Source organism: Salvia miltiorrhiza, chromosome 6, assembly GCF_028751815.1.
Source record: "Salvia miltiorrhiza cultivar Shanhuang (shh) chromosome 6, IMPLAD_Smil_shh, whole genome shotgun sequence".
Lineage (NCBI taxonomy): Eukaryota > Viridiplantae > Streptophyta > Magnoliopsida > Lamiales > Lamiaceae > Salvia > Salvia miltiorrhiza.
Window position 1 is genome coordinate 11,561,309 of NC_080392.1, and position 27,628 is coordinate 11,588,936.

The 27,628-nt window shown below is 36.7% G+C and overlaps 1 protein-coding gene and 1 long non-coding RNA gene across 4 annotated transcripts; one reads left to right on the forward strand and one right to left on the reverse strand.

Annotated features, from left to right (window-relative positions):
- Nucleotides 1–1,274: 1,274 nt before the first annotated feature.
- Nucleotides 1,275–22,708, forward strand: LOC130988663 (uncharacterized). Of its 3 annotated transcripts, XM_057912573.1 has the most exons (19): nucleotides 1,285–1,592; nucleotides 1,724–1,900; nucleotides 2,608–2,824; nucleotides 3,279–3,397; nucleotides 5,100–5,145; nucleotides 6,152–6,224; nucleotides 6,391–6,448; nucleotides 8,014–8,109; nucleotides 9,487–9,604; nucleotides 9,677–9,943; nucleotides 11,510–11,611; nucleotides 11,749–12,103; nucleotides 12,218–12,331; nucleotides 14,632–15,257; nucleotides 15,374–15,570; nucleotides 15,799–16,021; nucleotides 17,449–17,568; nucleotides 18,048–18,821; nucleotides 19,197–22,708. In XM_057912573.1, exons 3-19 carry the CDS (start codon nucleotides 2,729–2,731, stop codon nucleotides 22,269–22,271), a joined length of 6,459 nt encoding a protein of 2,152 aa, XP_057768556.1. In that variant the 5' UTR covers nucleotides 1,285–1,592; nucleotides 1,724–1,900; nucleotides 2,608–2,728; the 3' UTR covers nucleotides 22,272–22,708. The 3 variants fall into 3 exon arrangements, with proteins under 3 accessions (XP_057768555.1, XP_057768557.1, XP_057768556.1); XM_057912572.1 differs by lacking the exon at nucleotides 1,724–1,900 and having other exon boundaries at nucleotides 1,275–1,592; XM_057912574.1 differs by lacking the exon at nucleotides 1,724–1,900 and having other exon boundaries at nucleotides 1,284–1,592; nucleotides 15,374–15,428; nucleotides 15,799–15,944.
- Nucleotides 12,556–14,136, reverse strand: LOC130988664 (uncharacterized). The gene is made up of 2 exons (XR_009090160.1): nucleotides 13,086–14,136; nucleotides 12,556–12,741 (listed from the first exon to the last, which is right to left on the reverse strand). It is a non-coding gene; the product is annotated as an uncharacterized LOC130988664 (long non-coding RNA).
- Nucleotides 22,709–27,628: the final 4,920 nt, after the last annotated feature.

Here is a 27,628-nt window from a genome sequence, read left to right on the forward strand (position 1 = left end):
AGACAAAAGGCGTCGGCTCTTAAGACGAGGCCACCAAATTGAAAATTTTTGTGCCTCTTTCACGACATCACAAAAGATGAGGCAGTGTTCCGTCGTACATGAATCTTCTTTTAAATTAAAAAATGTGAAGATTGAGATTCATACATGAATCTTTTGTCTTCGGAGACGAAGGAATGCTACTAAATTTACGTTATTTGTACTTGACATATATTACCATTAATATTTATGAAAAAAGAACTCGTGCATCATTTAAAAAATTTAATTACAAATTAGCATTTGTACTCTTTACAATGCACGTGAAACAATTTTATATTTTTATATTTATTAAGATTGATAGCAATTCAATTATTATATTTGTAAATATAATACAAAATAATTTTAACTGAATATATTTGAGTTGAATATTGAAAAAATTAAATAACAAAGAAGAATTCACAATAATAAAAATTGATATAATAAAAAGGCAAAAAAATAAGTTAAAAATAAAATATAATTAAAAAATAGATTTATTAAAAAAAAAAGATGAAAGAGAGGGAATTTTTTAAAATTTTAATCTTTAAATAATATAAATTTTATATTTTTAATAAAATATTTACATAAAATATATCGAATTAAAGCTCTTATCGTGATCTTAATTTGATATGCATATTAAATATTTTATAATTGGTCAAATTTCAAATTTTTAGAAAAAAAAATTAAATAAAACAATATAAAGAAAAAAGAAATAAAAACAAAAAACATAATTTACAAATAAACTTTCAATTTCATTATAACTACAATATTGCCACTCAATTTTGAAATCAATTTAAAATTAATTTCAAATTAAATCTTAATTTTTTAATATAGTATTAGATGCATCTAAGTTGAATCAAAATATTCTAGGGCCAACATGAATTAATACCCCTCGATCTATAAAAGAACTTCTTAGAAGGGAGTGATACAAGTTTCAAGAAAATATTATTGAGTATTTTGAGAGTGAAGAAAAAGTTATTGAGTGTATTGAAAATGGTAAAAATATGTTGTAACTAATATTGAAGTTGTGAAAAAGTGAAAAGTAAGATAAATAGAATAATATTCCTAAAAAAAAAAGATAAAAAGAATATTTTAAATGGTGTGGTATAGTTAATAAGTAAAATAAAAAAATTTGTAGACTTCTCGGACATTAAAAGATAGGAAGTTTTTTTTTTGGAAGTTTAGTGGACTTAACTAACTAATTTATAGTTAGTGGGGGTTAATCTATTTAAGCTGAGGTTTACCGGGACTCAATAGCAATTGACAACAAATCAACTGAAGAATAGAATACCCCAATTCCGTGAATTCCCAAATTCAATTTCATACCTGTCAACCCCATTTCTTGAGCTCCCAAATTCCATTTATTCCCGTCCTTTGCTCACTCACGATTTCACGTACCTCACACACACATGTTGAGCTCCAGAGAGAGAAATTCAGGGTGACACAAAAGTTAGGTTCGGGCCGGGTCCGGGTTGAGGGGAAGAGAGTTCAAAATGGGGTGTGGGTCCGCGGATTTGGGTGCTGATGGGTTGATTTCGGGCGAGAAGAACGCGGTTTCAGACGGATGAATCCTGACAGAGGTTCGGACATTCGAGTTCTTCTTCTTCTTCTTCTTCTTCTTCTTGTTATTGTTTGTCATTATTTTGTTGTTGTTATTGGATACATCCTATTCAAGAGCTGACGTTTCGGTCGAAAATTTCACCTGATAAAGGATTTGAGATTGGAAATTTTTGGAATTGGGCCGTCGGTCATTTTATTACCAAAATGAGCTGCTGTAGAAGACGATATGAAGATTTGGTTTTTAGTCTGTTGTAGACACAGACTGGAGCATAACTGGATCTTGAACTATGAAGTTAGCTGAATTTGTCAATTTTCCTTGTTTTTGGAAGTGAGTACTAAATAACTGGTTGCGGATATTTTAAATGTGAGTTTGAGCAAGTTGGAATTAAAATAGTCGACTTTAGTTTAGTAGTGGTGAGAGAGGTGGTCTTTGTATGTGAGGCAGGAAGGTAGATTTTTTGGGCGAAATCTTTGTTGAGATTTATAATGTTAGCTGATATATATTTTGTTTGAGTATTAGTTTTATGCTAAGGTCTTCATTATGATTTGTAGTTTAGTCAGGATTTCATTCACCTTTAGGAGAAGATCTTTAACAAAAGATTGCATGAATCTGGCAGTTTTGTTTCACGTGGAATTTGATGGAAACACATTATTATTGTGATAAGTATATTGGACACTGCTACTGGGCTTAAGAACTGGTTTAGGCTTCAAATAAGTTTTTAGCTTGGATGATATATTTTGTTGGGCTTGCAAACCGATTGTTCGGGCTCAACATTTTTTGGAGCTTAACTTTCCCCATTTAAGAAATTACTCAAGTATTTATTATACTTACTCTGCTAGAAGATGCTCTAAAACTTCTAAATTAACAAAACTTGGTGACTGTAGCTATGAGACTAAATAATCTAATGTAAAATAACGTAGTGGTGAAATATATGAGTAGAGTCCATACAATGAATGTAATGTAGGAGTAGGACTTGAATCATAAATTCTGCCTTTTCAGCTAATGTAGCTGAATCTTGCTTTCATATTTTATAGGCGATTTCTGTGAAGTTGCATTTGATTGGGATCATTGATGGGGATGAACACAATGAATGTAGCTATGATGAATTTGTGAAGTTGGGAGCTGTTTTCATTTTGGTATTCAAGTCAGGGAAGAATGAAGGCTGGGAGTGCGGCAAAACTGATTGTCGATGCACTGCTGCAGCGTTTCCTTCCTCTTGCTAGGCGACGCATTGAAACTGCTCAAGTTCAGGTGAGTTTCTTTGTGTTCGTCTATGATAATTTAGTGATTGGTCTCTTCTATTGACAGTATGGTTCTGTCGTTCATTGTATTAAATTGTAATCTTTATATTGGATTATGATGCAAAATACCATTTAAACCATTCAGATTCTACTACAGGTCTTAGATTGGTGAAGGATCTATGATTCACTGTTGGTGTGATATACTTACTACATATAAGGAGGCTTATTTTGGTTTGGCTGAATAAATGAGAGCAAGGGATGAGCTAATTTATGTAAGGAAGTGGTTGGGAAATCCTAGAGAAAAAGATATAATTAGATAAAAAGGCTATCTATAAAATTAATGGTAATTGAGTTATTCGTGAGATCACTATTTGGGGGCCTTTGTGTGTCAGATTACTGCTTCTTGACGCTATATATTTCTTAGCAGTGCTAGCTCAAGTAATTACGGCTCAAACCTTTTGCAGGATGGACAGTACCTTCGGCCATCAGATCCAGCTTATGAACAAGTATTGGATTCTTTAGCAATGGTGGCTCGACATACCCCTGTACCTTTACTGGAGGCTCTTTTAAGATGGAGAGAAAGGTTTCACTTTCCCAATTTTTTTTCTTGTATCAGGCCAACCAACTAAAATAATTATTTCCTTTTATGAGTTTATTGTTAAATGTAAAGTGTAGTCCCACGTAACTATGTTATCTCTTGAATACATAATCCAAATTAACTCCACAAACAAACAAGAAGATGTTAGGAATATTTCAACCATTGAGTAGTTGACTTGCTCATTAGCAGGCCTTTTTTCCTTCCCGTGCTAACTCATTAGATAGCTTCACGTTTAGGGTTTGAACTTGCTTAAAAAAAAAAACATAGCTAATATTGTCCTTGCTATTCTTAATTATATTAGTCTGGCCTAGTGAGCCCTTAAACAATGTGGGGCTACTATAATTTTTCTTTTTGTATCTATATGCATGCAAGCAAATATAGTAGCCCTTGACTAAACAATTATAGCGTTAGATAAGTGGTCTTGTACTCTACTTAAGTTTTTAATATTGTTTGATTATCTATCGAATTACCATAGCTGATGTGAAGTGTTCAACTACTGCCTAATTTCGTCTGTCTCACAAAGAAAGTTTGTCAGTTGCAGACTTCAGTGCATTGTCAGTTTTTACCAGTTTAAGTCCTAAATTCCGGTTGAAACATTTTCTAAGCTCGATAATGTTATTCAGCTAACCAAAGTAACTGTTGAGTGCACCACGGAAAGGAACTTTACTAAACAGGCCAGGGTTCTTTATACAAGATCACATAAAACTATAAAAGGCTCCTCCAGGGCGATGATTTGGATGGTCAATCTTGATAACTGACTTTTCTCTTCTTTACCTCCTTCTGAAGTTTGATTTGAATGAACATTTATATGTTTTGTGAGGTTTCAAATGCACACGTCTAGAAACAGTGGTATAGCAAACACACACTATAGTGATGCTTGATAGATGTCATGCCACCCAACTGTTCACTCTTTATTTATTTTTTCAAAAAAAAATTGTCAATGAGAAAAGAATATCAATTAGGTTGGAAGCCTAACTAAGCCACTGCAATTTTTTTTTCCCTTCTTTATTGGGTTGGCAGAAGGTGTTAATTGCTTGACTGATTAACTTTTCCTGGTACCAGGTCTACATTACTTTCTTGCTAGATCGCCAAACAAAATTCCAAATCATTATGTAACTTCCCTAGGGTTTCCGAAGATTTTAATCTTCCTCTTGGTATTCTAACCTGTTCAACATAATTATATGATATATCTTGGCTGTTTCAGATGATCAAATCTCAATTATCAGTTTGATATGAGAGTATAGAGGCTTGATTAAATTTTCCGATATTAACATGCAAGCTTGACTCGAATATATGTATATGATTATAACACCTTCTTTTACAGTGCCTTTGGCTTGTTATACTCCCTCCATCCACAAAAAATAGTCCCTTTTTGCCATTTTGGGATGTCCACAAAAATTAGCCCCTTTCTATTTTTGAAAAGTTTCTCATATTGTGGGCCCCTTTTTCTCCACTCACAATACAATTAATTATTATTATTAATACTACTTTTTAAGTGGGACCCTTCCTCCACTTACAATACATTAACAATTTTCATTAAAACTTGTGCCGTCCCCTTTTGGGACTATTTTTAGTGGACGGAGGGAGTATGTTTAAATAGTCTAAGGTAGTTGTGATATTGTTATTTCTATTTGACCTTAATAGATTTTCATTTGTATTTAAGAAGGCCTTTTGGGTTACTATGCAGTGAATCTCCAAAAGGTGCAAATGATGCTTCAACATTTCAGAGGAAGGTTAGTCTCTCTTCATTCTTATGAATAATCACTTTCACCTTCTACCACACCCTGAGGGTAGTTGTATCTTGTTATTACTTATTGTTTGTTACTTTGTTTGTTAGTTTTTATTTCCTCCTTTTTTTCTCTTTCCATTTTCCATGTGTTAATACCGATGCGCTGTTCTAGGAAATAGTAAGATGATGCTGAGTGGAATACAAGATTTGAAAAATGATTAGTCATAAGATTACCAGTGAATAACATAAGGATGAATACACTGTGATGAAAGTGGATTAGTTGCATATTGATGCACTTGAAACACAACAAAGCAATTTCAACTGGACCATGCATCTAGTTTTTTATAGTCTAGCCCGAGAGGATACAGCTATCTCATCATGGGAATTTTCTTAGTAAAGGATATGGCATAAAACTTCTGAAGCTCTGGTCTTTTTAGGCTTCTATCTCGTAGGTTCTTCTCAACATAATCTTGAGAAGAGCTTGTAGCTATTCGGAAAGCATCCGAGCAGAAGTCTTTTGTTCTGTAACTGCATGTTGTAACACTTGTGTGCTGGGAATGATTTTGACTTGTGAGAATGCTGGTTTCCTTTGCTACCTTTTGTTGCTGTAACCAATTGTATTTGTTGGTTTGATGCATGTTGGATAGATTGATAATCTTTAAAAAATACATCATGCATGGGTCCATTAAAAATAAGTAAACAATTTGACCAATGGTTAAATTTTATCATGTTGGATAGATTGATAATCTTAAAACAATACATCATGCATGGGTCCATTAAAAATAAGTAAACAATTTGACTAATGGTTAAATTTTATCATTCTATGACAATAATATTGGATTGACAGTATTGTGCTTAAGTGGTATTTTCTTAACTGATATAATATTAATGGTCCTAAGAGAACCATTTTAATTTTTATCTTCTCTTTCTTAAAGCAATAGATTTCAAGAGTTTTCTAGTACACTTAATTCATGATAACTTGAGTTTTCTTATGATGTTTAATCCTTCAGCTTGCAGTTGAGTGTATTTTTTGCTCTGCGTGTATTCGCTTTGTTGAGTGCTGTCCACAAGAAGGACTGACAGGTATGTTCATGCAGTTATGGTCCCTTATATTTATCATGCCAAAGAGAATCCCATTCAAAATACTTCCGTAGTTATGTTTGTCATCTATCTTCCCCTCGCTGGGACTCCCCCTCTGAATGTGGAAAGATGATTTTTGAAAATTCTAATGGGCTTCCTCTATTGGCAGAAAAACTTTGGATTGGGCTTGAAAATTTTGTCTTCGACTGGTTGATTAATGCAGACAGGTAATCACAACTTAAATGTCTAGAAAATGATGGATGATTGCAAATTCCAATCAAACTATCCACTAGGTTCCACACCTGACTCCTACTACATTTATGACTTCTTTGGCTGGTGTATCTTCCCTGGTTGATGTGCATGACGTCTATAAAGCTACATAATTGAGTTAAACTTTTCTGTTGGCTAAAGAAGCTTTCACGGCATGCGCACATAAAAATGCCATCATTATTGTTGATATATATATATATGTATATATATATATACATAGGGAGAAGATCCATGGAGAATGCTAAATATTTTGAGAATGGAGAATGCGTGCGAATAAGTCTATAATTTTGATGAAAAAATCAATGTATCGTATGAACAAGATTTTGATCTAGGTTCGAATCCTGAGAGGGGCGAGATTTTCACTATATTTTACTGTATTTACTGAATTTACTGAATACATCTGATCATTAGTTATGCTGATCTATTCATAAAATTTATTCGTTATTCTCCATTCTCTCGAAAAATATGATTCTTTATGGATCCTACCCGGCTACCCCTATATATATATATGTATAGGGTTAAGTTATACTGAGAAGGACTATTTCGTGATAAATGAGAATAACGAATAAGCCAATATATAGTATTGAATATGCTGTTTGTAATGCATGAATAGCCGCAATTCACTTAATTGGTGAAATTTCAGCCCCCTCTAGGATTCGAACCCAAGTTTGAATGTTTATTCATATGTTACCAACAACTTATTCAACTCTATATATTGCTTTATTCATAAATTACATGAAACTTATTCATAGATTTTATTGACTTATTCATATAAATTCTCATTCTCACATAAGATGACATTCTCACTGGATCCTTTCTCTACACACACACACACACACACACACACATATATATATATATATATATATATATATATATATGGGTAGGTTCTAGTGAGATTGCTATTTTTCGTGAGATCGTGAGACTAATGAATAAGGCAATATATAGTGTTGAATAACTATTAAAAAAATTAGTAAAATTTTCGCTCCCTCCAGGATTCAAACTCAAGTAAAATTCCCCCCCCCCCTCCAGATAAATAGTAGCCATAGGATACATTAAATCAACACTTGCAAATCAATCTAAGATCTCATCACATATAGGGATCTCATATATATATATATAGGGTTAGGTTCAATGAAAAAGGCCTAAATGTAAGAAAGAAGAGAGAAGTAATCTCATCCGTTGATCTTATCTAATCTAACGGGCATGATTTATTCTCATGTCCGTTAGATTAGATAAGATCAACGGATGAGATTATTTCTCTCTTCTTTCTTACATTTAGGCATTCTTCATTGAACCTTGGCATATATATATATATATATATATATATATATATCTTCTTTCTCCAGGCTAAAATGAGAACTTTTGAACTTTCTGCAGGTTAAAATGATACTACTTGCTCAGTGGCTAATACAACTGCCAAACTTTTCTTTTGTCGATGCATCTTAGCTTGATTGCATTTGAATAGCACCCTCAGATATTTTTATTTTTTAATTTTATTTCGATTCTTTGCGAATGTCAGGGTTGTCAGTCAAGTCGAATATCCTTCTCTTGTTGACTTAAGGGGACTTCTACTGGACCTAGTCGCACAGCTCCTTGGTGCTTTATCACGTATCAGGTAATAATATGATAGTATATTGGTCATTGGTGAGGTTCATGTGCACTGCCCGCTATGTTAATGTGACCAAGGAAAAGCTTAGCATAATTTATAGCTGGGGTATCTGCTGATCATTTTCCCAAAAGATGTGAATTTATATTTTCTCTGCTCCTCACTTGGTTTCCTTTTTTTGTATTCTCTCATCTGCCACACAAGTTAAGTTACCATTAAGTATTGAAAATTAAGAAAATGCTTTTAAGCAGGGAGTGAGGTCAGGGCTTCTAGAAATGAGAGATATTTATTCTTTTGTTCTTGTTAATGTTTTTTGTTGTTATAATTTTATGTTTATGATGTGAATTGCAGCACATTTACACTTTGGATATGTCAATATACTTGTCACATAATAAAAAGTGTAAGTATTATGACCTGGGTTTTAAAAAGCGCGCCTAGGCGCGGGCTTTAGGCTGGGCGCAGGGTTGGGGTGTTTTGTAGTGCGAGGCGCACGCACCTAAAAGAGGCGCACAGAAGCGCAGGGAGGCGCGCTTAGGTGCAAATCCTCCAGGCGCGTGCCTTCAGTATTTTTTGAGGGTTTGAAATTGCCTTTTCAGGCGGCGCAGCCTAATTAAAAGGTTGTGTTCAGCCGCAACTTTTACTTTGCCATTAAGTAATATATGGAGGTAAATTTATTATTAATTTATTACCCATTCAGCCGCAACTTTCACACAAATACACAAAGTATTTGCCTCTTAAGTAATATATGGAGGTATAAACTCATAATGTGTATATATTTTTTTATTTTTATATGGTGTTATTTATTGTTCTAAATTAAGTATTGTATGTTTTAAGTATTTTAAGTAGAAAATATATTATAGATAAATATATTAGAATTTTTATATTTTAGGTGCGCCTCGCCTACGAAAAGCCCTGCGCCTAGGCTCCGGGGCATGTTTGCGCCTCATGCGCCTTGGGTTTTTTTAAACCCAGATTATGACATTCCAAATTTATAAAAAGTGGATGATGTCATTCCAAGTTTATATAGTTTTTGTTTCTTGTATATGAGGACTCGGTTAACGCCGTGATTAGCACAGATGGATTATCCTTAAGGAAACATTGGATGAACACTTTTTACACAAAAAAATATTTATGATCATGTATAACCACAAGCTGTTATAACTTCATGCTTAGAAGATAGCTCCATAAATATCTTTGTTATGTGACTGCAAGACTTGAGACAGTCTGTGTCATTGCCATTTATTGGAGCTTGTAGCTTCACTATTAAAATTTCTTCAGTTTCATCATCAGTCAATAAGTTTAATATTGATAATGTGCTTTTGAAGTGTTTATGTTGTGCTGCAATCTGGTTCAGTATTTGCATGCTCTTACTGTTGTTCTCTACAGATTTAGTTCTGTGACTGAACGCTTTTTCATGGAGCTCAATACTCGCCGAATTGATACTAGTGTTGCAAGGAGCGAAACACTTAGTATTATCAATGGGATGCGTTACCTCAAACTTGGGGTATGTCTAAATTATTCTCACTGATCATTAAGCTGTTACAAAACATGTGCATGATGAAGAGATGGTATTCAGGTTAAAACAGAGGGAGGTCTGAATGCATCTGCCTCCTTTGTAGCAAAAGCCAACCCCCTAAACCGTGCTCCTCACAAGCGTAAAAGTGAACTTCACCATGCACTATGCAACATGCTTTCAAATATACTAGCACCACTTGCTGATGGTGGAAAAGGTCAGTGGCCTCCTACTGGCGTTGAACCTGCATTGACCTTTTGGTATGATGCTGTTGCGCGAATAAGAGGGCAGTTGATGCATTGGATGGACAAACAAAGTAAACATATAGCTGTAAGTTCAGTGTTCCAGATTGCCGGTCTCTATTACAAGTCACTTTGATGATATTGTTCGTTTAATAACTTGGAGGATTGAAACTTCATGCCTGACTTGTTTCATCTTTTCAAAGCTTCAATACCGTAAAATACTAATGCTCGTTCAATAAACTCTCTCTGCGTCTAAGAGTAGATCCAATACTGCCTTAGTATCATTATTCTTGAAATTGGGAAATGAAATCCCTGGTCACATTCTTTGTGTTGCAGTTGCTTGGCTTCACTTATAGTAGACAAGTTTTATTAAGTTCTTTTACTATGTGTTTTGTGTCATAATTAAACACTCATTTTCCCTTCTTTTTTGATATGAATTATAATTTCCTTATGAAGAAAATGATTTATATGTACTGGAAAGTCTCTTGCTTCTTGGATTATTTATTATCTACTTCTTTGTTGTCTGATATAATTTTGTATTAAGCGCAACTCACGTGGTAAGACACTTCCCCTCCAACCAATAGATCGGAGATTTGAGTCACCAAGGATGGGGAATCATTGTTGATTCTCTTTAGAAAAAAAAAATATATATATATGTAGGGTTAGGTTCCGTTGAGAAATTAAATATTTTACGAAATTTAGAATCGTTGAACATATCAATAATTTTGATGAACATACCAATAATGTTATTGAACAAGCATTTTGGTTTGGAGTTTGAATCCTGGAGTGCGAGATTTTCAACAAATACGTCCGTTCATCAAAATTATTGACATGTTCATCAAAATTTGGACATTGGATTTAGGATTGATCATATACCGTTAGATTATGTTAATTGAGTGGATGAGACTGTTTCTCCTTTTTACAACATTTACATTTCTCCATTGAACCTTTTCCTATATATATATATTACTCAATCTTAACTATTGCTATTCGGTAGTACCCAATCTTGACCAGTGATAGCGAAAATTTAGACAATCCTGATGCATTTCATGTTGGTCTCACTTTTTTTATTTTTATTTTTCTTTTTTAAATACATCTAGTTGTTCAAATGTTCTTCAATAAACTGCTTTCTCAAAGTACCCTTCCCCATTATAGTATTTTGAACTAGTAACTAGAAAACTAAAATGATATAGTTTTTATTTAATTTTCTTTTTTGATAGCTAACTAGGATACTAAAATAATTTAGTGAAGGAAACACCGTAGGGGACGGTCGGGATTGAACCGTAGAGCTCTCTTTTTTAACACATAGGGTCTTCATTGCTTGGATATCCCCGAAAAGACAGGAAATACCATTTTATTTTTACTTTTAAAACTATTGCTTTTATGTTACCAATGTCAAGATCAGTTGTAGATCACTGATGATGAAGAGATTGCTATTTCGGAAATAGAGATTACATGGGACATCGTGAAGGGAATTTAGAATGATAGACTTGTGTCAAGGGGGTTAATGCTTGTATTTGATAAATAACCATCAATGCATTTGCTTTCATCTGGTTTTGATCTCTATGTCAACCTTATGTTTTATTCTAAAGATGTTATCTGTTTTAAATATATCTTGGATGTTTTGACTGATGTGAGATTTTTCTTTGTTTAGGTCGGTTACCCTTTGGTGACCCTTCTCTTATGTCTCGGTGACCCTAATGTTTTCCTTGGTAATTTTGGTCCGCACATGGAACAACTATACAAACATCTTAGGGTAAGTTTAGCAATGTAGTCTGCACCATTATGATTTATTACCAGCATACTTAATTTTGTGCCATCTATTTGTGTGTTTATTTATAACTTTAAGCTGTCTCTAGGATATTTTAGTGTTTAATTGATTTTATGTTTCAGGATAAGAACCATCGCTTCATGGCATTAGACTGTCTGCATCGTGTTCTGAGGTTTTACTTGAGTGTCCATGGTGATACACAGCCTCCGAATCGTGTATGGGATTACCTAGACAGTGTTACCTCTCAACTTTTGACAATCCTCAGGAAAGGAATGCTCACACAGGATGTCCAACATGACAAACTTGTGGAGTTCTGTGTAACTATAGCAGAACATAATCTTGATTTTGCAATGAATCACACGATACTTGAATTGCTGAGGCAAGATAGTCCGGAGGCAAAGGTGATTGGTCTTCGTGCATTGCTTGCGATTGTTATGTCTCCTACTAGCCAGCATGTTGGGTTGGAAATTCTTCACGGTAGTTCTTAGTTCTTTATCAATTAAGTATGCTGCTGTGTCTTTGTCCTTTATAAAAATAATATATATATATATATATATATATTTCATCTTACAATTTGTGCTGTATTGGCAGTTCATAATATTGGTCACTACATCCCAAAAGTTAAGGCTGCAATTGAAGCCATTTTGAGATCTTGCCACAGAACCTATAGTCTGGCTCTTCTTACTTCTTCAAGGACCACGATAGGTATATTCTAAAGCTCTTGCAAGTCTTTATGCCCAATGTTGGGATATTATCTGGGCATGTTGATCTTCACATCACATGAAGCATTATAAAGTGGACAAAATTTTTCTTTTTCACTGTTGTCAATAGTCACCTACTAAGAAGCATGGGGACGGATACGTAATACGGATACAATACGGTACGGGGACGTAAATACGTCATTTTTCCAAAAAACAAGATACGATACGTCAAAAATACGTTTTAGTTTTTTTATTTAAAATATATTATATATATATATATTATAAATTCATAATTCACCAAGAATATAAGTAAAACACTACTAATTCACTCATCATCGCCTTTCTCCTCCTCCTCTTCCTCTTCCTCTTCCCTCATAGAAGAAGATGTAGAACTAGAATTTGTAGTATTCATGGCTGCCAATTTAAATAAAAAACATAAATCAAACTTCAATTCAAATAAACCCACTACCCAATTCAAAATACCCACCGCCCAAACCAACGAATTGAAGTAAACCCACTGCCCAATTCAGAAAATTACCCACGCCACTGCCAATTTGAAATACCCACTGCCAATTCGAACAAATTGAAATACCCATCTGCCTAAGTTAATTGAAATACACAAAAACCCAGTACCCAATCCAACAAATCAAAAATTAAACTTCAATCCAACAAAACCCAAAGCCAAATTCAGCCAATCATCATACATACCCACTGCCCAAGCCAAATAAATGACTACCCAAGCCAAATTAGAGCAATACCTTCACTTATTGGGGTGGCGCGGCCGCTCCAAGCGTGCAAGGCGGCGCGACGGCGATGGCGGGGTGGCGCAGGGCAGCGCGACGGTGAGGAGCAGGGCGGCGAGACGGCGAGCGGCGAGTGGGGTTGTGCAGGGGCGACAGTGAGCAGGGTGGGTCAGAGGAGAAGAGGGGAGAAGAGGGGCGAAATTGTGGAGGCGCTATTAAGGTTCAGGTTCAAATTCTTTTAAAACGTATTTTTACTTGTCAAATACTTATTTGACCGTATCATCAACGTATTTTTAACGTATTTTTTATTAAAAAAATTAATTTAAAAAAGGGCCGAGAAAATACGTCCCCGGGGACGTATTTTCCGCGTATCGTCCCCGGGACACATACCCATGCTTCATAGGTCACCTAAGATCAGTTTTTTCTAAAATTCTCTCAAGAAAGAGGATGGGCTGGAAATCGAACTGGTGTAAGTTAATCCTTCCTGATATGTTGATTTGAAGAAATGCCTATTATAAGGGAATTCTCATTCTCATTCTCACATGTTGGGTTTGCTCATATGCCTAACTTCCCATGTGTTACTCATGCCTTAATCTTACAATTTTGTGCATTCAGTGAACAAGATAAGATGTCTTGTTGAATCTTGTAGTGCCACTTCAGTTCAATAGGTAGTCACAGACATGGTGGACATAGCAAAGGGGTTAATATATCCTCAGACTACTATAGGTAGCGATGTACAAGGGAGGTGGATAAGAACCTAAGAAAACCCAGGAATGCTACATTAAATGAGGTTGACTACCTATTCATTTTAATTCAATCATATTAACCCCTCTGCTATGTCCTCCATGTCTGTGACTATAGTCTATAGGCTCGTGGTAACCATAGATTCTGCACAGGGTATGACCCTGGAGAAAACCGGTAACTTAATTACTCTATTAGTCTACTCTGAAAATGGAATGGGAAAACGATTATCAGTACTTTGTTAACTAATAGCCTTCTCATTCAGTACGTAGATAAACTAGACTAAGGCTTATAGTAATATTGAAGGCAGCATTGTTTCTGCATCTTCTGCAGCCAGGAAACTTCAGTTTATGATTTTTGATCTGTTTCAAAACCTGATTTGGAAAAAGCACCAGTGGATTAGTGCATATGTTTTTCATCTTCATTGTTTTGTTATGTCTCTAATGATGGCTATTCACTTTTAACTGTCTCATTTTCTCACTAATGTGTGTGTGTGTGTTTCTTTCTTTTTTTTAAAAAAAATGAAGTGCTTACTCTGTATCCAATGTCCTCACACTATTTTTACTGCCTTGTTGGTTTTCTTTGGAAACATTAATAGAAAAAACCAATTGTTTCTTCGGTTTAAAGTAAATGCTATTATTCTTTGAGCATGATATTGGCATGTAATATTGGTAATAGCATAAAACCAAGCATATATATTCTAGACATTTGAACCAGACCTGTGAGATAGTCATATGTCTGCTTTATATGTTTCCCAAACTGCCTCCTATTTGTTGAATATTCTGCACCATATGGACATAAACTGATAAATAGTTCTCAGATGCTGTCACGAAAGAGAAATCCCAGGGGTATCTTTTTCGCTCAGTGCTAAAGTGCATACCCTATCTCATCGAGGAAGTCGGAAGAAGTGATAAAATCACTGAAATAATACCTCAGCATGGTATTAGCATTGATCCCGGAGTTCGTGAGGAAGCTGTGCAGGTTCTGAATCGGATTGTAAGATACCTCCCTCATCGCCGCTTTGCAGTTATGAGAGGGATGGCAAATTTCATCCTTCGTCTTCCGGATGAGTTCCCCCTTCTTATTCAGACATCACTGGGGCGCCTTCTTGAACTCATGCGGTTTTGGAGAGCTTGCCTATTAGATGATAAGATGGAACGTGATGCACTAGATGCAAAACGCTTACATAGAAATGAGGGATTGAAGAGATCATCATTCAATTCTCAAGAGGCACTCGAGTTCCGTGCTTCAGAGATAGATGCAGTTGGTCTTATATTCCTAAGTTCTGTCGATAGTCAGATTAGGCATACTGCTTTGGAGTTGCTGCGTTGTGTCCGTGCTTTACGACATGAAATTCGGGAACTTTGCATGCAAGAACGTCCAGATCATATCTTGAAAAGTGAAGCTGAACCAATATTCATAATCGATGTTCTAGAAGAGAATGGGGTAAGTGACACATTCGGGCTCCAGCTGGTTCTGTTGTTAAGAGTCTGTTTCTTTTTCAAGTGCTCAATATTGAATGTTTCATGCCATGTTTTAACTATGAGTGTAATTTATTGCAGGATGATATTGTTCAGAGCTGCTACTGGGATTCTGGTCGTCCTTTTGATCTGAAACGTGAGTCGGATGCTGTACCTCCTGATGTAACCCTCCAGTCTATAATGTTTGAGAGTCCTGATAAGTATAGATGGGCTCGATGTCTTAGTGAGATTGTCAAGTATGCTGCTGAACTCTGTCCTAGTTCTGTTAAGGAGGCAAAGTAAGTAATATCTTTATGATCAACTCTTCCAGATATGCTATCTAAGATTTTCTCTGAATATATGTGATGACTTCCTATAAAGAAGCAAACATGAGGTAATCATTACCCTAACAATACAATAAAGCGTGGAATCAAAGAATGAAAAAAGCTGCCGTGGTTTATATTGTCGATCAAATGACGTAATCAATTGTTCATATTCAAACAGTTAAGTTTTAACATCTATTGCAGATTGGAGATTATCCAGCGTCTTGCTCATATCACGCCAACGGAATTGGGGGGAAAGGCTTATCAATCGCAGGATACTGACAATAAGCTGGATCAATGGCTCATGTATGCAATGTTTGCATGCTCATGTCCACTTGATAGTCGAGAAGGTGGGGGTTCAGCAGCGACAAAAGAACTATTCCATCTGATTTTTCCTTCCCTCAAATCTGGTTCTGAACTACATGTAGTAAGTAATTGCCACTGCAGACTATCTTTTATAAATTTCAGTGGATATAAGTTGTGATATCATTTCTTCCTTCCAGTTATGCAAATGATGAAGCCAGCCTGTACGAAATATCTGTTGTACATTTATGGATTAATTTCTATAAAAGATCAGTTTATGGACTTAATTCCAATGTAATTGACATCGGTCAGAAAGGACCCTCTGAAGTTGCTGGGGGGGCAATCTTCCACTCAAAGCAGAACTTGTAGGATTTAAAAGAACAGAAAATTTGTATATAGGTAATTTAATACTAAGCAGATTGAGAGTGAATATATAAGAGGTAAATTTAATGTGAAGACATATTCTAGATTCACAGCTTTCCACTGCGTTTTAGGGTGGGGGGGGGGTGTAAGTGAGTTACAAAATCAGCATTTCATGTTGTATAGATTAAGTAGTATAGCTTTGGCAATATCCTTACATTCTGGATAGGTATTCTAAAACTGTTAAAGGATGTTTTGTAAAGTTGAAAAAACACATTTTAGAAAAGTTCTTTGAATTGATCTAGATATATTGCTTCACAAGATCTTAATGTGTGCATAGCGAAGCCATACCTGATGATAATGCTGCTGAGTTGTCTAGAGCACAAGAAGCTAGGGTTACTATGTAAATAGCCAAAAATATAAATGGATGCTTCTGTACAAGGGGAAAAAAGTTTAATTGATAACAGATGCTGGGTCATTCCTCTGCTAGTACGATACTATTCTATCTGCATATTTATGGAGATTGTTAGGGTGATGAAAACTGCCTAGTCTTTGTATTGTGGTTTATTCCACTCCCTCAAGGGAACAAACATTACTTATACACTAAATTTGCAGTTTCTTGATTCTATGCAGTGTTAACTTGGCATCTCATTGCATGGCACAATGTATTTCCTTATCAGGGGTGTTTAGCTAGTTAATAGTTTCATATATGCTGGTTTTTACAGTTGCATCCATAGTAAAATAGAGGTGGTTTCATCAAATATATATGGTATTATTCATGGATATTGGCATCATACTAGAACTGCAAAGCATGCTGAATATTGATAAATAAATCATGATTTTTTCCCTGTTTTGCAAATTTGACTTGACTTTTAAAACACTTAAAAAAAGTACTCATGTCTATCAATTTGTAGCAAATTCAACATTCCCAATCTTTTCACTGATAAAATGATGCCATTTCATTGGTAAGTCAATGTCATTTCAGGGAAAAGTTTCGTTGAAAAAATTGGGGATGTTGAATTTACTCAAAATCGTGTAAAATTTGCAAGAAAGGGTAGAAGTCATGATTTATTTAGCAACCATTATTTAGCAACCATCCCTTCTATTTATTACCTAGCCTCATGACCACAAATTAAAAGGCATGGGAAAACAATTATATGTTAATTAACATTACTATCTCTGCACTTGCAGCATGGAGCCACCATGGCACTTGGTCACTCACATCTGGATATTTGCGAGATAATGTTCAGTGAGCTTGCGTCATTTATAGATGAGGTGTCTATGGAAACAGAGGGAAAACCAAAGTGGAAGGTATATTTCACAACGGAAGACCAGAGACTTTGGATTTCCCGGCCTTCTGTTCTTTAACTCTCTCTCTTTCTTTTCCCCTTCTCTATATTTTATAGTATGTGCATGGATCCCTTGGAGCAATCTTTCTCTAAAAGGAATTGCATGATTGCATCCACTCATTTTCTAAAGATAGTGTATTGTGATTGCTGGTCTATTACACTAATGTTTCGACGAGGATCTTCATGAGATTTAGAAAGTCTTTGCTAAAAAAGAAAGTACACCAACTGGTCGTTAGGTTCGTGTATTTTGCAAGGCTCATCCCTCATATGTACTTACTGTAGAGAAGTAGAGGTCTTAATAGACTGATACACATCAAAGTCAGACCACGCTCTGTCAATACTGAATATAGCACATACCTGGCATATTTCCTTTCTATTTCTCTCTATCTCGCTTGCCTTAATTGCTGCTGTTGATTTGATTTATAACTGGTATTTATGCAGAGTCAAAAGTCTCGCCGAGAAGAACTTCGTATCCATATCTCAAACATTTACCGCACAGTTGCTGAAAAAGTATGGCCTGGCATGTTAGGCCGTAAACCAGTGTTTCGCCTTCATTACTTGAAGTTCCTCGAAGAAACAACTAGGCAGATTTTGACATCGCCTCCTGAGAACTTCCAAGAGATGCAACCTCTTCGATATGCACTTGCTTCTGTTCTGAGATTTTTGGCTCCTGAATTTGTTGATTCAAAGTCTGAGAAATTTGATATTAGAACTAGAAAGAGACTTTTTGATCTCTTCATTTCCTGGGGTGATGACACAGGCAGTACCTGGAATCAGGATGGTGTTGGTGATTATCGACGTGAAGTTGAACGTTACAAGTCCAGTCAGCATTCAAGGTCAAAGGACTCAATTGATAAACTTTCATTCGATAAGGAATTGGGCGAACAAGTTGAAGCAATACAGTGGGCCTCCATGAATGCGATGGCCTCTCTGTTGTATGGACCTTGCTTTGATGACAATGCACGAAAGATGAGTGGCCGTGTTATTTCTTGGATCAATAGCCTATTTATTGAGCCTGCACCAAGAGCACCTTTTGGATTTTCACCAGCTGATCCAAGAACTCCATCTTATACAAAATACACTGGAGATGTTGGGCGGGGAGCAACTGGCCGCGATAGGCATAGAGGTGGTCACCATCGGGTGTCTCTGGCAAAATTGGCTTTGAAGAACCTTCTTCTCACTAATTTAGACCTATTTCCTGCCTGCATTGACCAGGTAAACCATGAAGTCCTGTACTGTACTAAACAATCAGTTTGTAATGTTTTCCATCAGCGTCCTCAAAAGAGGCTATTTTTTTCTACCATATTGTGAACACCACAATGTGTTACTAAGTGGCATAACAAATGTTCCCTCTTGAACTTAATGCTTGAATTAGTTATGCTTTTGATCATTGTTTTTTCTGTTAGTTTTCTTTTATGTAAATATCATGCTTTTACTGCTAGCTAGTAATGGCTACCTTGCCTAAGTGCATTTCATATCTTTGCTTATACTGCTTGCTCTTTTTCAGACTGTGATTTCTTTCATCATTCACAATTTCTAATTATTGATTGTTTATCTGGCACTACTGATAAGAGTGGATATTTGGTGCAGTGCTACTATTCTGATGCTGCAATAGCTGATGGCTACTTCAGTGTCTTGGCCGAAGTCTACATGCGCCAAGAGATTCCGAAATGTGAAATTCAAAGGCTATTAAGCTTGATCCTTTACAAAGTGGTGGATCCATCGAGGCAAATTCGTGATGATGCTCTTCAAATGCTCGAGACACTCTCTGTTCGTGAATGGGCTGAGGATGGTGTTGAAGGTGCAGGTAGCTATCGAGCTGCTGTTGTCGGCAACCTTCCTGACTCTTATCAACAGTTCCAATATAAACTCTCTTGTAAACTTGCTAAAGATCATCCAGAATTGAGCCAACTTCTTTGTGAAGAGATAATGCAGAGGCAACTTGATGCTGTGGACATAATTGCACAACATCAAGTTTTGACGTGCATGGCTCCGTGGATTGAGAACCTCAATTTTTGGAAATTGAAGGACTCCGGTTGGAGTGATAGATTGTTAAAGAGTCTTTATTATGTAACATGGCGCCATGGGGATCAATTCCCTGATGAAATTGAGAAGTTATGGAGCACGATAGCTAGCAAACCTAGGAATATAAGTCCTGTTCTGGATTTCTTGATCACAAAAGGGATTGAGGATTGTGATTCAAGTGCATCTGCTGAAATAAGTGGAGCATTCGCCACTTATTTCTCAGTTGCCAAGAGGGTTAGTTTATATTTGGCTCGAATTTGCCCACAGCGCACCATTGATCACTTGGTTTACCAATTGGCTCAGCGGATGCTTGAAGATACTGTGGAGCCTCTGAGACTTAGTGCTAATAAAGGTGATGCTGGGGGAGGAATTGTCCTAGAGTTCTCTCAGGCTCCTGCTGTGGCCCAAATAACCTCCACAGTGGACAGCCAGCCTCACATGTCACCCTTACTTGTTCGTGGATCTCTTGACGGACCGCTAAGGAACACCAGCGGAAGTTTGAGCTGGCGAACAGCAGCTGTTGGTGGCAGAAGTGCTTCAGGTCCGTTAACTCCTATGCCCCCAGAGCTTGGTGTTGTTCCTGTAACTGCTGGTCGCTCGGGGCAACTTCTACCCGCACTGGTCAACATGTCTGGGCCACTAATTGGGGTGCGGAGTTCAACAGGAAGTTTAAGAAGTCGCCATGTATCACGAGACAGTGGAGATTACCTCATTGACACCCCAAATTCTGGGGAAGATGTATTGCACCCTGGAATTGGTGCTCATGGTGTGAATGCCAAAGAACTTCAGTCAGCATTGCAAGGCCATCAGCAACATACGTTGACACAGGCGGACATTGCATTGATTCTTTTAGCTGAAATTGCCTATGAGAATGATGAGGATTTTAGAGAGCATTTGCCGCTTCTCTTTCATGTGACATTTGTCTCAATGGACAGTTCAGAGGATATTGTGTTGGAGCACTGCCAACATCTCCTTGTGAATCTGCTATATTCACTTGCTGGTCGGCACTTAGAACTGTATGATGTTGAGCATAGTGATGGGGAGAACAAGCAACAGGTTGTTAGCCTGATCAAATATGTCCAATCAAAGAGAGGTAGCATGATGTGGGAGAATGAGGACCCCACACTTGTCAGGACTGAGCTGCCAAGTGCTGCACTCTTATCTGCTCTTGTGCAGAGTATGGTCGATGCAATTTTTTTCCAAGGAGATCTGAGAGAAACATGGGGGGCAGAAGCACTTAAATGGGCTATGGAATGCACATCAAGGCACCTTGCTTGCCGGTCCCACCAAATATACCGTGCATTACGACCACGCGTGACAAATGATGCATGCGTCTCTCTCCTTCGCTGCTTGCACAGATGCCTGGGCAATCCAGTACCATCAGTTTTAGGATTTGTTATGGAAATTTTGTTAACTTTGCAGGTGATGGTGGAAAATATGGAACCTGAGAAAGTGATATTGTATCCCCAACTCTTCTGGGGCTGCGTTGCCATGATGCACACAGACTTTATCCATGTATACTGCCAGGTGCTTGAGCTTTTCTCTCGGGTAATTTATCGCCTGTCATTCAGGGACACGACAACAGAAAATGTGCTGCTCTCAAGCATGCCACGTGATGAGCTTGACACGAGCACATCAGATGGTCCTGAATTTCAGCGTATGGAGTCCAGGATTGGATCAGAAGTATCATCATCAACTGCAAAAGTTCCAGCATTTGAAGGAGTGCAGCCTCTTGTGCTTAAAGGACTGATGTCCACCGTCAGCCATGGTGTTTCTATTGAAGTTCTCTCTCAAATAACGGTGCCTTCCTGTGACTCAATATTTGGTGATGCAGAAACCCGCCTCTTGATGCATATCACAGGCTTGCTTCCATGGCTCTGCTTACAGCTGAGTCAGGATGCAGTGGCGGGACCAGCTTCACCGCTGCAACAACACTATCATAAGGCTTGTGCTGTCGCAACCAACATTGCAATATGGTGTCGGGCCAAATCAGTGAATGAGTTAGCAACTGTGTTCATGGCTTATGCCTCTGGAGAGATTAAGGGTATAGAAAATCTTCTTGCTTGTGTCTCACCACTATTGTGCAACGAGTGGTTCCCCAAACACTCAGCTCTGGCCTTTGGGCATCTTCTCCGGCTTCTGGAAAAAGGACCTGTCGAGTATCAACGCGTTATACTTCTTATGCTGAAGGCTCTGCTCCAACATACTCCGGTAGATGCGGCACAGAGTCCTCACATGTATGCAATCGTATCCCAGCTGGTGGAGAGTACTCTGTGCTGGGAAGCTCTTAGTGTTCTGGAAGCACTCTTACAAAGCTGTAGCTCGTTACCAGGGTCCCACCCACACGATCCAGGTTCTTTTGAGAATGGATTTATTGGAATGGATGAGAAGATCCTCGCCCCTCAGACATCTTTCAAAGCTCGAAGCGGGCCACTGCAGTTTGCCGGGGGACTAGGATTTGGGACAGGCTTGACTCCGTCTGGGCAAGCTAATGCCATTGAATCTGGTGTATCACCAAAAGAATTAGCGCTGCAGAATACCCGTCTGATGCTAGGGAGAGTCCTTGATAGTTGTGCGCTTGGTAGACGGAGGGATTATAGAAGGCTGGTCCCCTTTGTAACCACCATTGGGAACTTGTAGGTCGTTCCGCACCACTTCTCTTCATCCTGCATGTGGTTTATTACAGTCCACTGGGGATGCTTGGTTGGGGGGGTGGGGGTGGGATGGGGGGTGGCTGGTAGATGTAAATAGTTGTTTACTTAGATATAGTTGTTGTTCCATGATGTGAGGTTGATAAGTTTTGTTCATAGGTAGGAGGTAATCTCTTGCATAAGTTTTGTGAAAAACTTTGTTAGTTATATACATTGTATGATCTCAATTGTTGGTACATACATTCAGCTGTCTGGAATGAGATGTACATATAGATATTTATCATGGATTTGTGGGTAGTTAGATATGATTTAGGTTTTCAAGCATTTTTTTTAGCACGGTGTCGGACATTTTTTCTTCCAGGTGCCAAGTGTTGTTCCAGACTTTTGATTATTTATAACTGAATGTAAATTCAAATTTTGGCGTTATTTTTTGTGGTGTTTTGGTAGTGCTATCGCACAGTTATTGGAGAACAAGAATTGCGTGAATTGATGTTTAATTGAGAAATATGAATCATATTTTATGGCAATTTCCTGTACATGTTCAGTGAATAGTAAGTTAGTTTGCGTTTCTTCTGTGATTTAATTTCTTCTTCTACCTGGCAGGATCAAGTAGCTTTGGCTATTTCTGGGAGTGTTTTCCATTGTTATAGTCACGTTAATTTGTTTTCCACTAAGAATATCTTGACAGAAGTTGATGCAATAAGCATTTTTTTTATAAAAACAATCTGCTATATAACTATATACTCTACTAGTTATGCAATTAGAGTAATATGTCGCACAGATCATTACATGTTGATTCTCTCTACAAACTTTTCTCCAATATATAATTATGAGAATATGCACCCGTATATTCAATTTTTGGCCACTCATTTGAAAAACACAAATTATGATCAATTTTTACAATTTCAATTTAAAATACTCTTGACCCTGCGGATTCTATTCCCCCTCCCCCACGCTCATGACCCTGCGGATCCTATTCTACACAAATCAACTCGTACACGTGATTCTACCTCTATCTCCCTCCGTCCCTCTTGGCACAAATGGGCATAATTGTGACAAATGTACCTATTGAATGATACAATTGACACTAATTTATTTATTTGTACTATACCATCATTCAATCTTCAGTCACATTTGGCACAAATGAATATAATTATGCCAAATGTACCTAATGAATAACACAATTGGCACAAATGTACTCATTTGTACCAACAAACCCGCGCGCCCTAACTTAAACTTGAAGCACAACCCACGTGCAAATCCGAACCCGATCCGCCCTAATCAAGGACAAAACTGTCCTAAATCGTAAAAAAAAAATAGTCAAAATTTGTATTTTTAGATGTGAGGCTAAATATTGAATTTCCTTGCTCAATATGGTCATCTCAAAAGTTGACTCTATAATTATTAGAGTAATATCACTTTAAATTTAAAATATTTTTACATTATCAATTACTATTACTTAAATTATTAAAAAATTTTAAACTTGAACTATCAAATTTGTATTAACCGTATTATGTTTTTTTAACTCGGAAAAATTGCCGGTGTATTAATTTTTTGATATGAATGTTATGTCATTAAAAAAAATTGGGGCGAAGGTGCACATTAGCCCCTGGACTACACCCCCCTATAGCTTTTACCCCCCATACTCGGTCAAAGCGCGTTGACCTCCCTATAGTCTCGAAAAAAGGGTGCAAATAACACCCCGCCCCAAACGGATGTTTAACGCCGTTTTTCCCATTTTTTTTTGTTTTTATATTCGCTGTGGGCCCCACCCCACACCGAAATTGTTTAGGGTTTCTGTCTCCATTCATATGTTGGTATCCGATCAAATTAGTGAGCGCCTGAGCGGCTTATGCAGCATTGCGGCGGCGGCCGAGGGCGTCGATGAGGTCGCGAGAAATAGAGATGAATGATAGGAATTGCTGGGAGCCACAGGCTTCACATGGTTCTGCACGAAGTAGATGATGTCGTTGTAGAGTTTCCTCATGTGCGTGAGCTTCGACATGAGTATGCTGTTGTTTCTCCTCAGCATCTCGTTGTCTTCAGAGAGCGCCGTCAACGATGCAGCGGTGTTAACGCTGTGGTATCTGCCGGCGGTGGGGGACGCCAGCGGCGGCGGCGACTCGGCCCATGGATGGTCGTCTGAATCGGTGGGGGAGATGCTGAGGTGGATGGGGTAGGGGAAGAAGCCCTGGCCAGTGATGGGGTGGTGGTGGTGCGGCACCTGCGGCTGCGACGTTTTCCGGCGGTGGATCTCGCAGAGCAGGTGCTTCTCCCATCGATCGGGGACGATCTTTCTGAAACCCTAGATGGTTGGAAAAGAGGAAATTTTAGAAAATGTTTGGCATTGATATTCATGCAGAAGCAGAAGCAGAATCTCACATAGGTGTTGAGCTGGCGGACGAATAAAAAAACAAAAAGAAAGGGAAAAACGGCGTTAAACATCCGTTTGGGGCGAGGTGTTATTTGCACCCTTTTTCCGATACTATAGGGAGGTCAACGCGAGTATGGGAGGTAAAAGCTATAGGGGGTGCAGTCCAGGGACTAAAAAAATTGAGTCTCTCACCCTCCGCCGCGTCCCCACCCCAGGCCAAGTGCCTCATCGAAGATATGAAGGTTGAAGAGAAGGATCCAACAGTCGATGAAGTCGAGGTGTCAACATTGCTCATTCCCAAAAGAGGATTCGAATCACCAATATTATCAAACATAATCACAACCGAGTAAAACTTGGAGATTTGTTTATTAACATCACTAAATATTAAAATAACGTCGTTTTGATTGCTCTTGTCATTAAACAACACTAAATTTGTTAAACGATAGTCAATTTGAGGAGCAATCAATTCGATTGGGGTTTATGGATTCATCAACTACCGTAATTCACAATAATCCACAAACATTTCCATTAAATTTCACGGTAATTACGCGTGTTTATGCTCATATTTATTAAGCGACGAAGAAACCTAACCTTTTAGTGTCTGAATGTGTGTGTTTTTTTTAGTAAGAATTTTTTTCGAAATGAATGTATTCATACTTTTCAAGTGATTGCAATTGCACTATCCACTGTTATCGACCTAAAGTATTCATTGATCTAATCTTTTCAATTACAACTGCACCACTCTACCACTATGTCACCACTAAGGAGATGGAAAATGTATTTGCTTAGAGTCACAATGGATATATGCTTCCCTACGTCCACAAAATTTAATTAATTCACTTTTGCTATTTTTCGATATATATCCACAAAAATTAGTCATTTTTCGTTTTTGAAAACTTTTTTCACTCACATCACAATGCAATTAATTATCAATTTTAACACCACTTTTTAAGTGAGATCTATTTTCCACTCACAATACACTAACCTATTTTTATTAAAATCCGTGTTATCCCCTTATAAGATTATTTTTTGTGGACCGAGAGAGTATTATCTTGTTTTTGCACTCACCTTTGCTCTTCGTTGTCTTTCAGTCTTTCCAGTCTTCAAGCCTTTTGTTATTTTAAGCAGTGATATTTTGATCAATTCCACCCCATACACAAATTATAGGGTCAATTATAGAAAAATGCACAATGAATAAAGTATATATAGTTGAGAGAAGCAACAAATTTGGTGCAAAATTATCTGTTAAATACTTGGAAACGCTGATAAAAATATTTGGCACTAAGTAGAGAGATAATGATGAATGAAAACTGAAAGGTAGGGTGTTGGAAAAGATGCAGTAGGGTGTGAGTGGTAGGAGGTGATATGCTCCCTTTATCTTGTACATTGCTAATCTTATGATGTCTTTCCTCTTCATTTTCACATTTTTCTATGATGATTCTCAGGCATGATACAATGATCATTATTTTTTGGCAAATATTTTCCTGACATGATAAGAATAAAATCGTGTTACGCCACGGGCTATCATGATAAATATCTTTGGAAAGAGACCTCGTTCCATATATAAATATATTGGTCGATGGTTAAATTTCTAGAATATATAATCAAGTGTGGTACTAAATTTCAGTTTATAAATCGTTGAGAACAATGTAAATTAAATGCCTGAATTTCTCAGGGGCTCGTTGTGTGACAGAAAATTAACGTTAAACGAGAAAGATGTGATCTTGTGTACAATCGGGTTGCATCCTCATGTAGACCCTGACTTGCATCCTGATCTAAACCCTTATTCTGACTCGAACCTAAATCACTATTTTAAGTGCGGGTCAACCCGATTGTACCCAAGTTTTTGTGAATGAGAAAAGTTACTATTGGGAAAATGAGAATGGATTCTAGTAACTTCTTTATCTTGTGTTTGGAAATACAAAAAATAACAGTTAGAATTCTAAATTTGTATTATTAGTTAAATATAGTTAATCAACATATATAAGAATTCAATTATAATTAACATACATATAAAATTTCTCTAATCACTTTTTTAGTATAACAGTGCATAATTATATGATTCATAATTTCTAAAATTAAATTCAAATTTTCATTAATAATAATAATAATAATAATAATAATAATAATAATCATAATAATACACAATGCAAAACACCTACTAAATAAAAATAATAGTTTGTACTATAATAAAATAATAAAAATAATATTAAATGCTTAAATAAGTAAGAATTATGAGAATGAGAAAAACTAATACTCCCTTCGTCCCATTACAAATGTCACACTTTCCATAATGGGATGTCCTTTTACAAATGTCTAATTTCTTTTTTGACAATATATTCTCTCTTTATCCCTAATATTTAAACAATTTTACTAACCCACTTTATCTACTTTCTACATATTTCTTAGTATTCGTGCCCAAAAGTAATGAGACATTTGTAATGGGACGGAGAGAGTGCTAAAGAAAAACTAGGAAATAAAAATCATGAAAAGTTGCACTACTTTCTTTATTTTCAGTAGTCTTATTATTTTCACTATTAGAAAAAAAATTAATCAAACACAAGAATTTAATATTTTAGAATTATACTCACTCCGTCACACTCTAATAGACTCGTTTTCCATCTTGAGTAAAAAAATGTACTTAATTGGTGTAGACCACACCACTATCCTCCTAAAAAGTAAGTTTCTTAATTTTCGTGCCCAAAAAAAGTGAGCCTATTAGAGTGAAACGAAAGAAGTATTATTTTTCAATGATAAAATCAGTGCCTAATAATTAAACAGGCTCTAAGGAATTTTTTTTTTCTTTCTAAAAATTTATAAGCATATAAGATCCTCTATGTCCTATAGTATATTTTATCTCATTGTTAATTTTATTATTTTATAATTGTTAGAGTCAATGTTCACTCTGACAATGTTAATAAAAAAACCATAATCATCAAATATACTTTAGCCTGAGTCATTCACACCTACAA

Coding starts and splice junctions, on each gene's coding strand:
- LOC130988663 (XM_057912572.1), top strand. CDS start 2,729: ATGAAGGCTGGGAGTGCGGCAAAACTGATTGTCGATGCACTGCTGCAG. Junction 12,104..12,217: donor TGGGTTGGAAATTCTTCACG/GTAGTTCTTAGT, acceptor CTGTATTGGCAG/TTCATAATATTGGTCACTAC. Junction 15,571..15,798: donor AGTTCTGTTAAGGAGGCAAA/GTAAGTAATATC, acceptor CATCTATTGCAG/ATTGGAGATTATCCAGCGTC.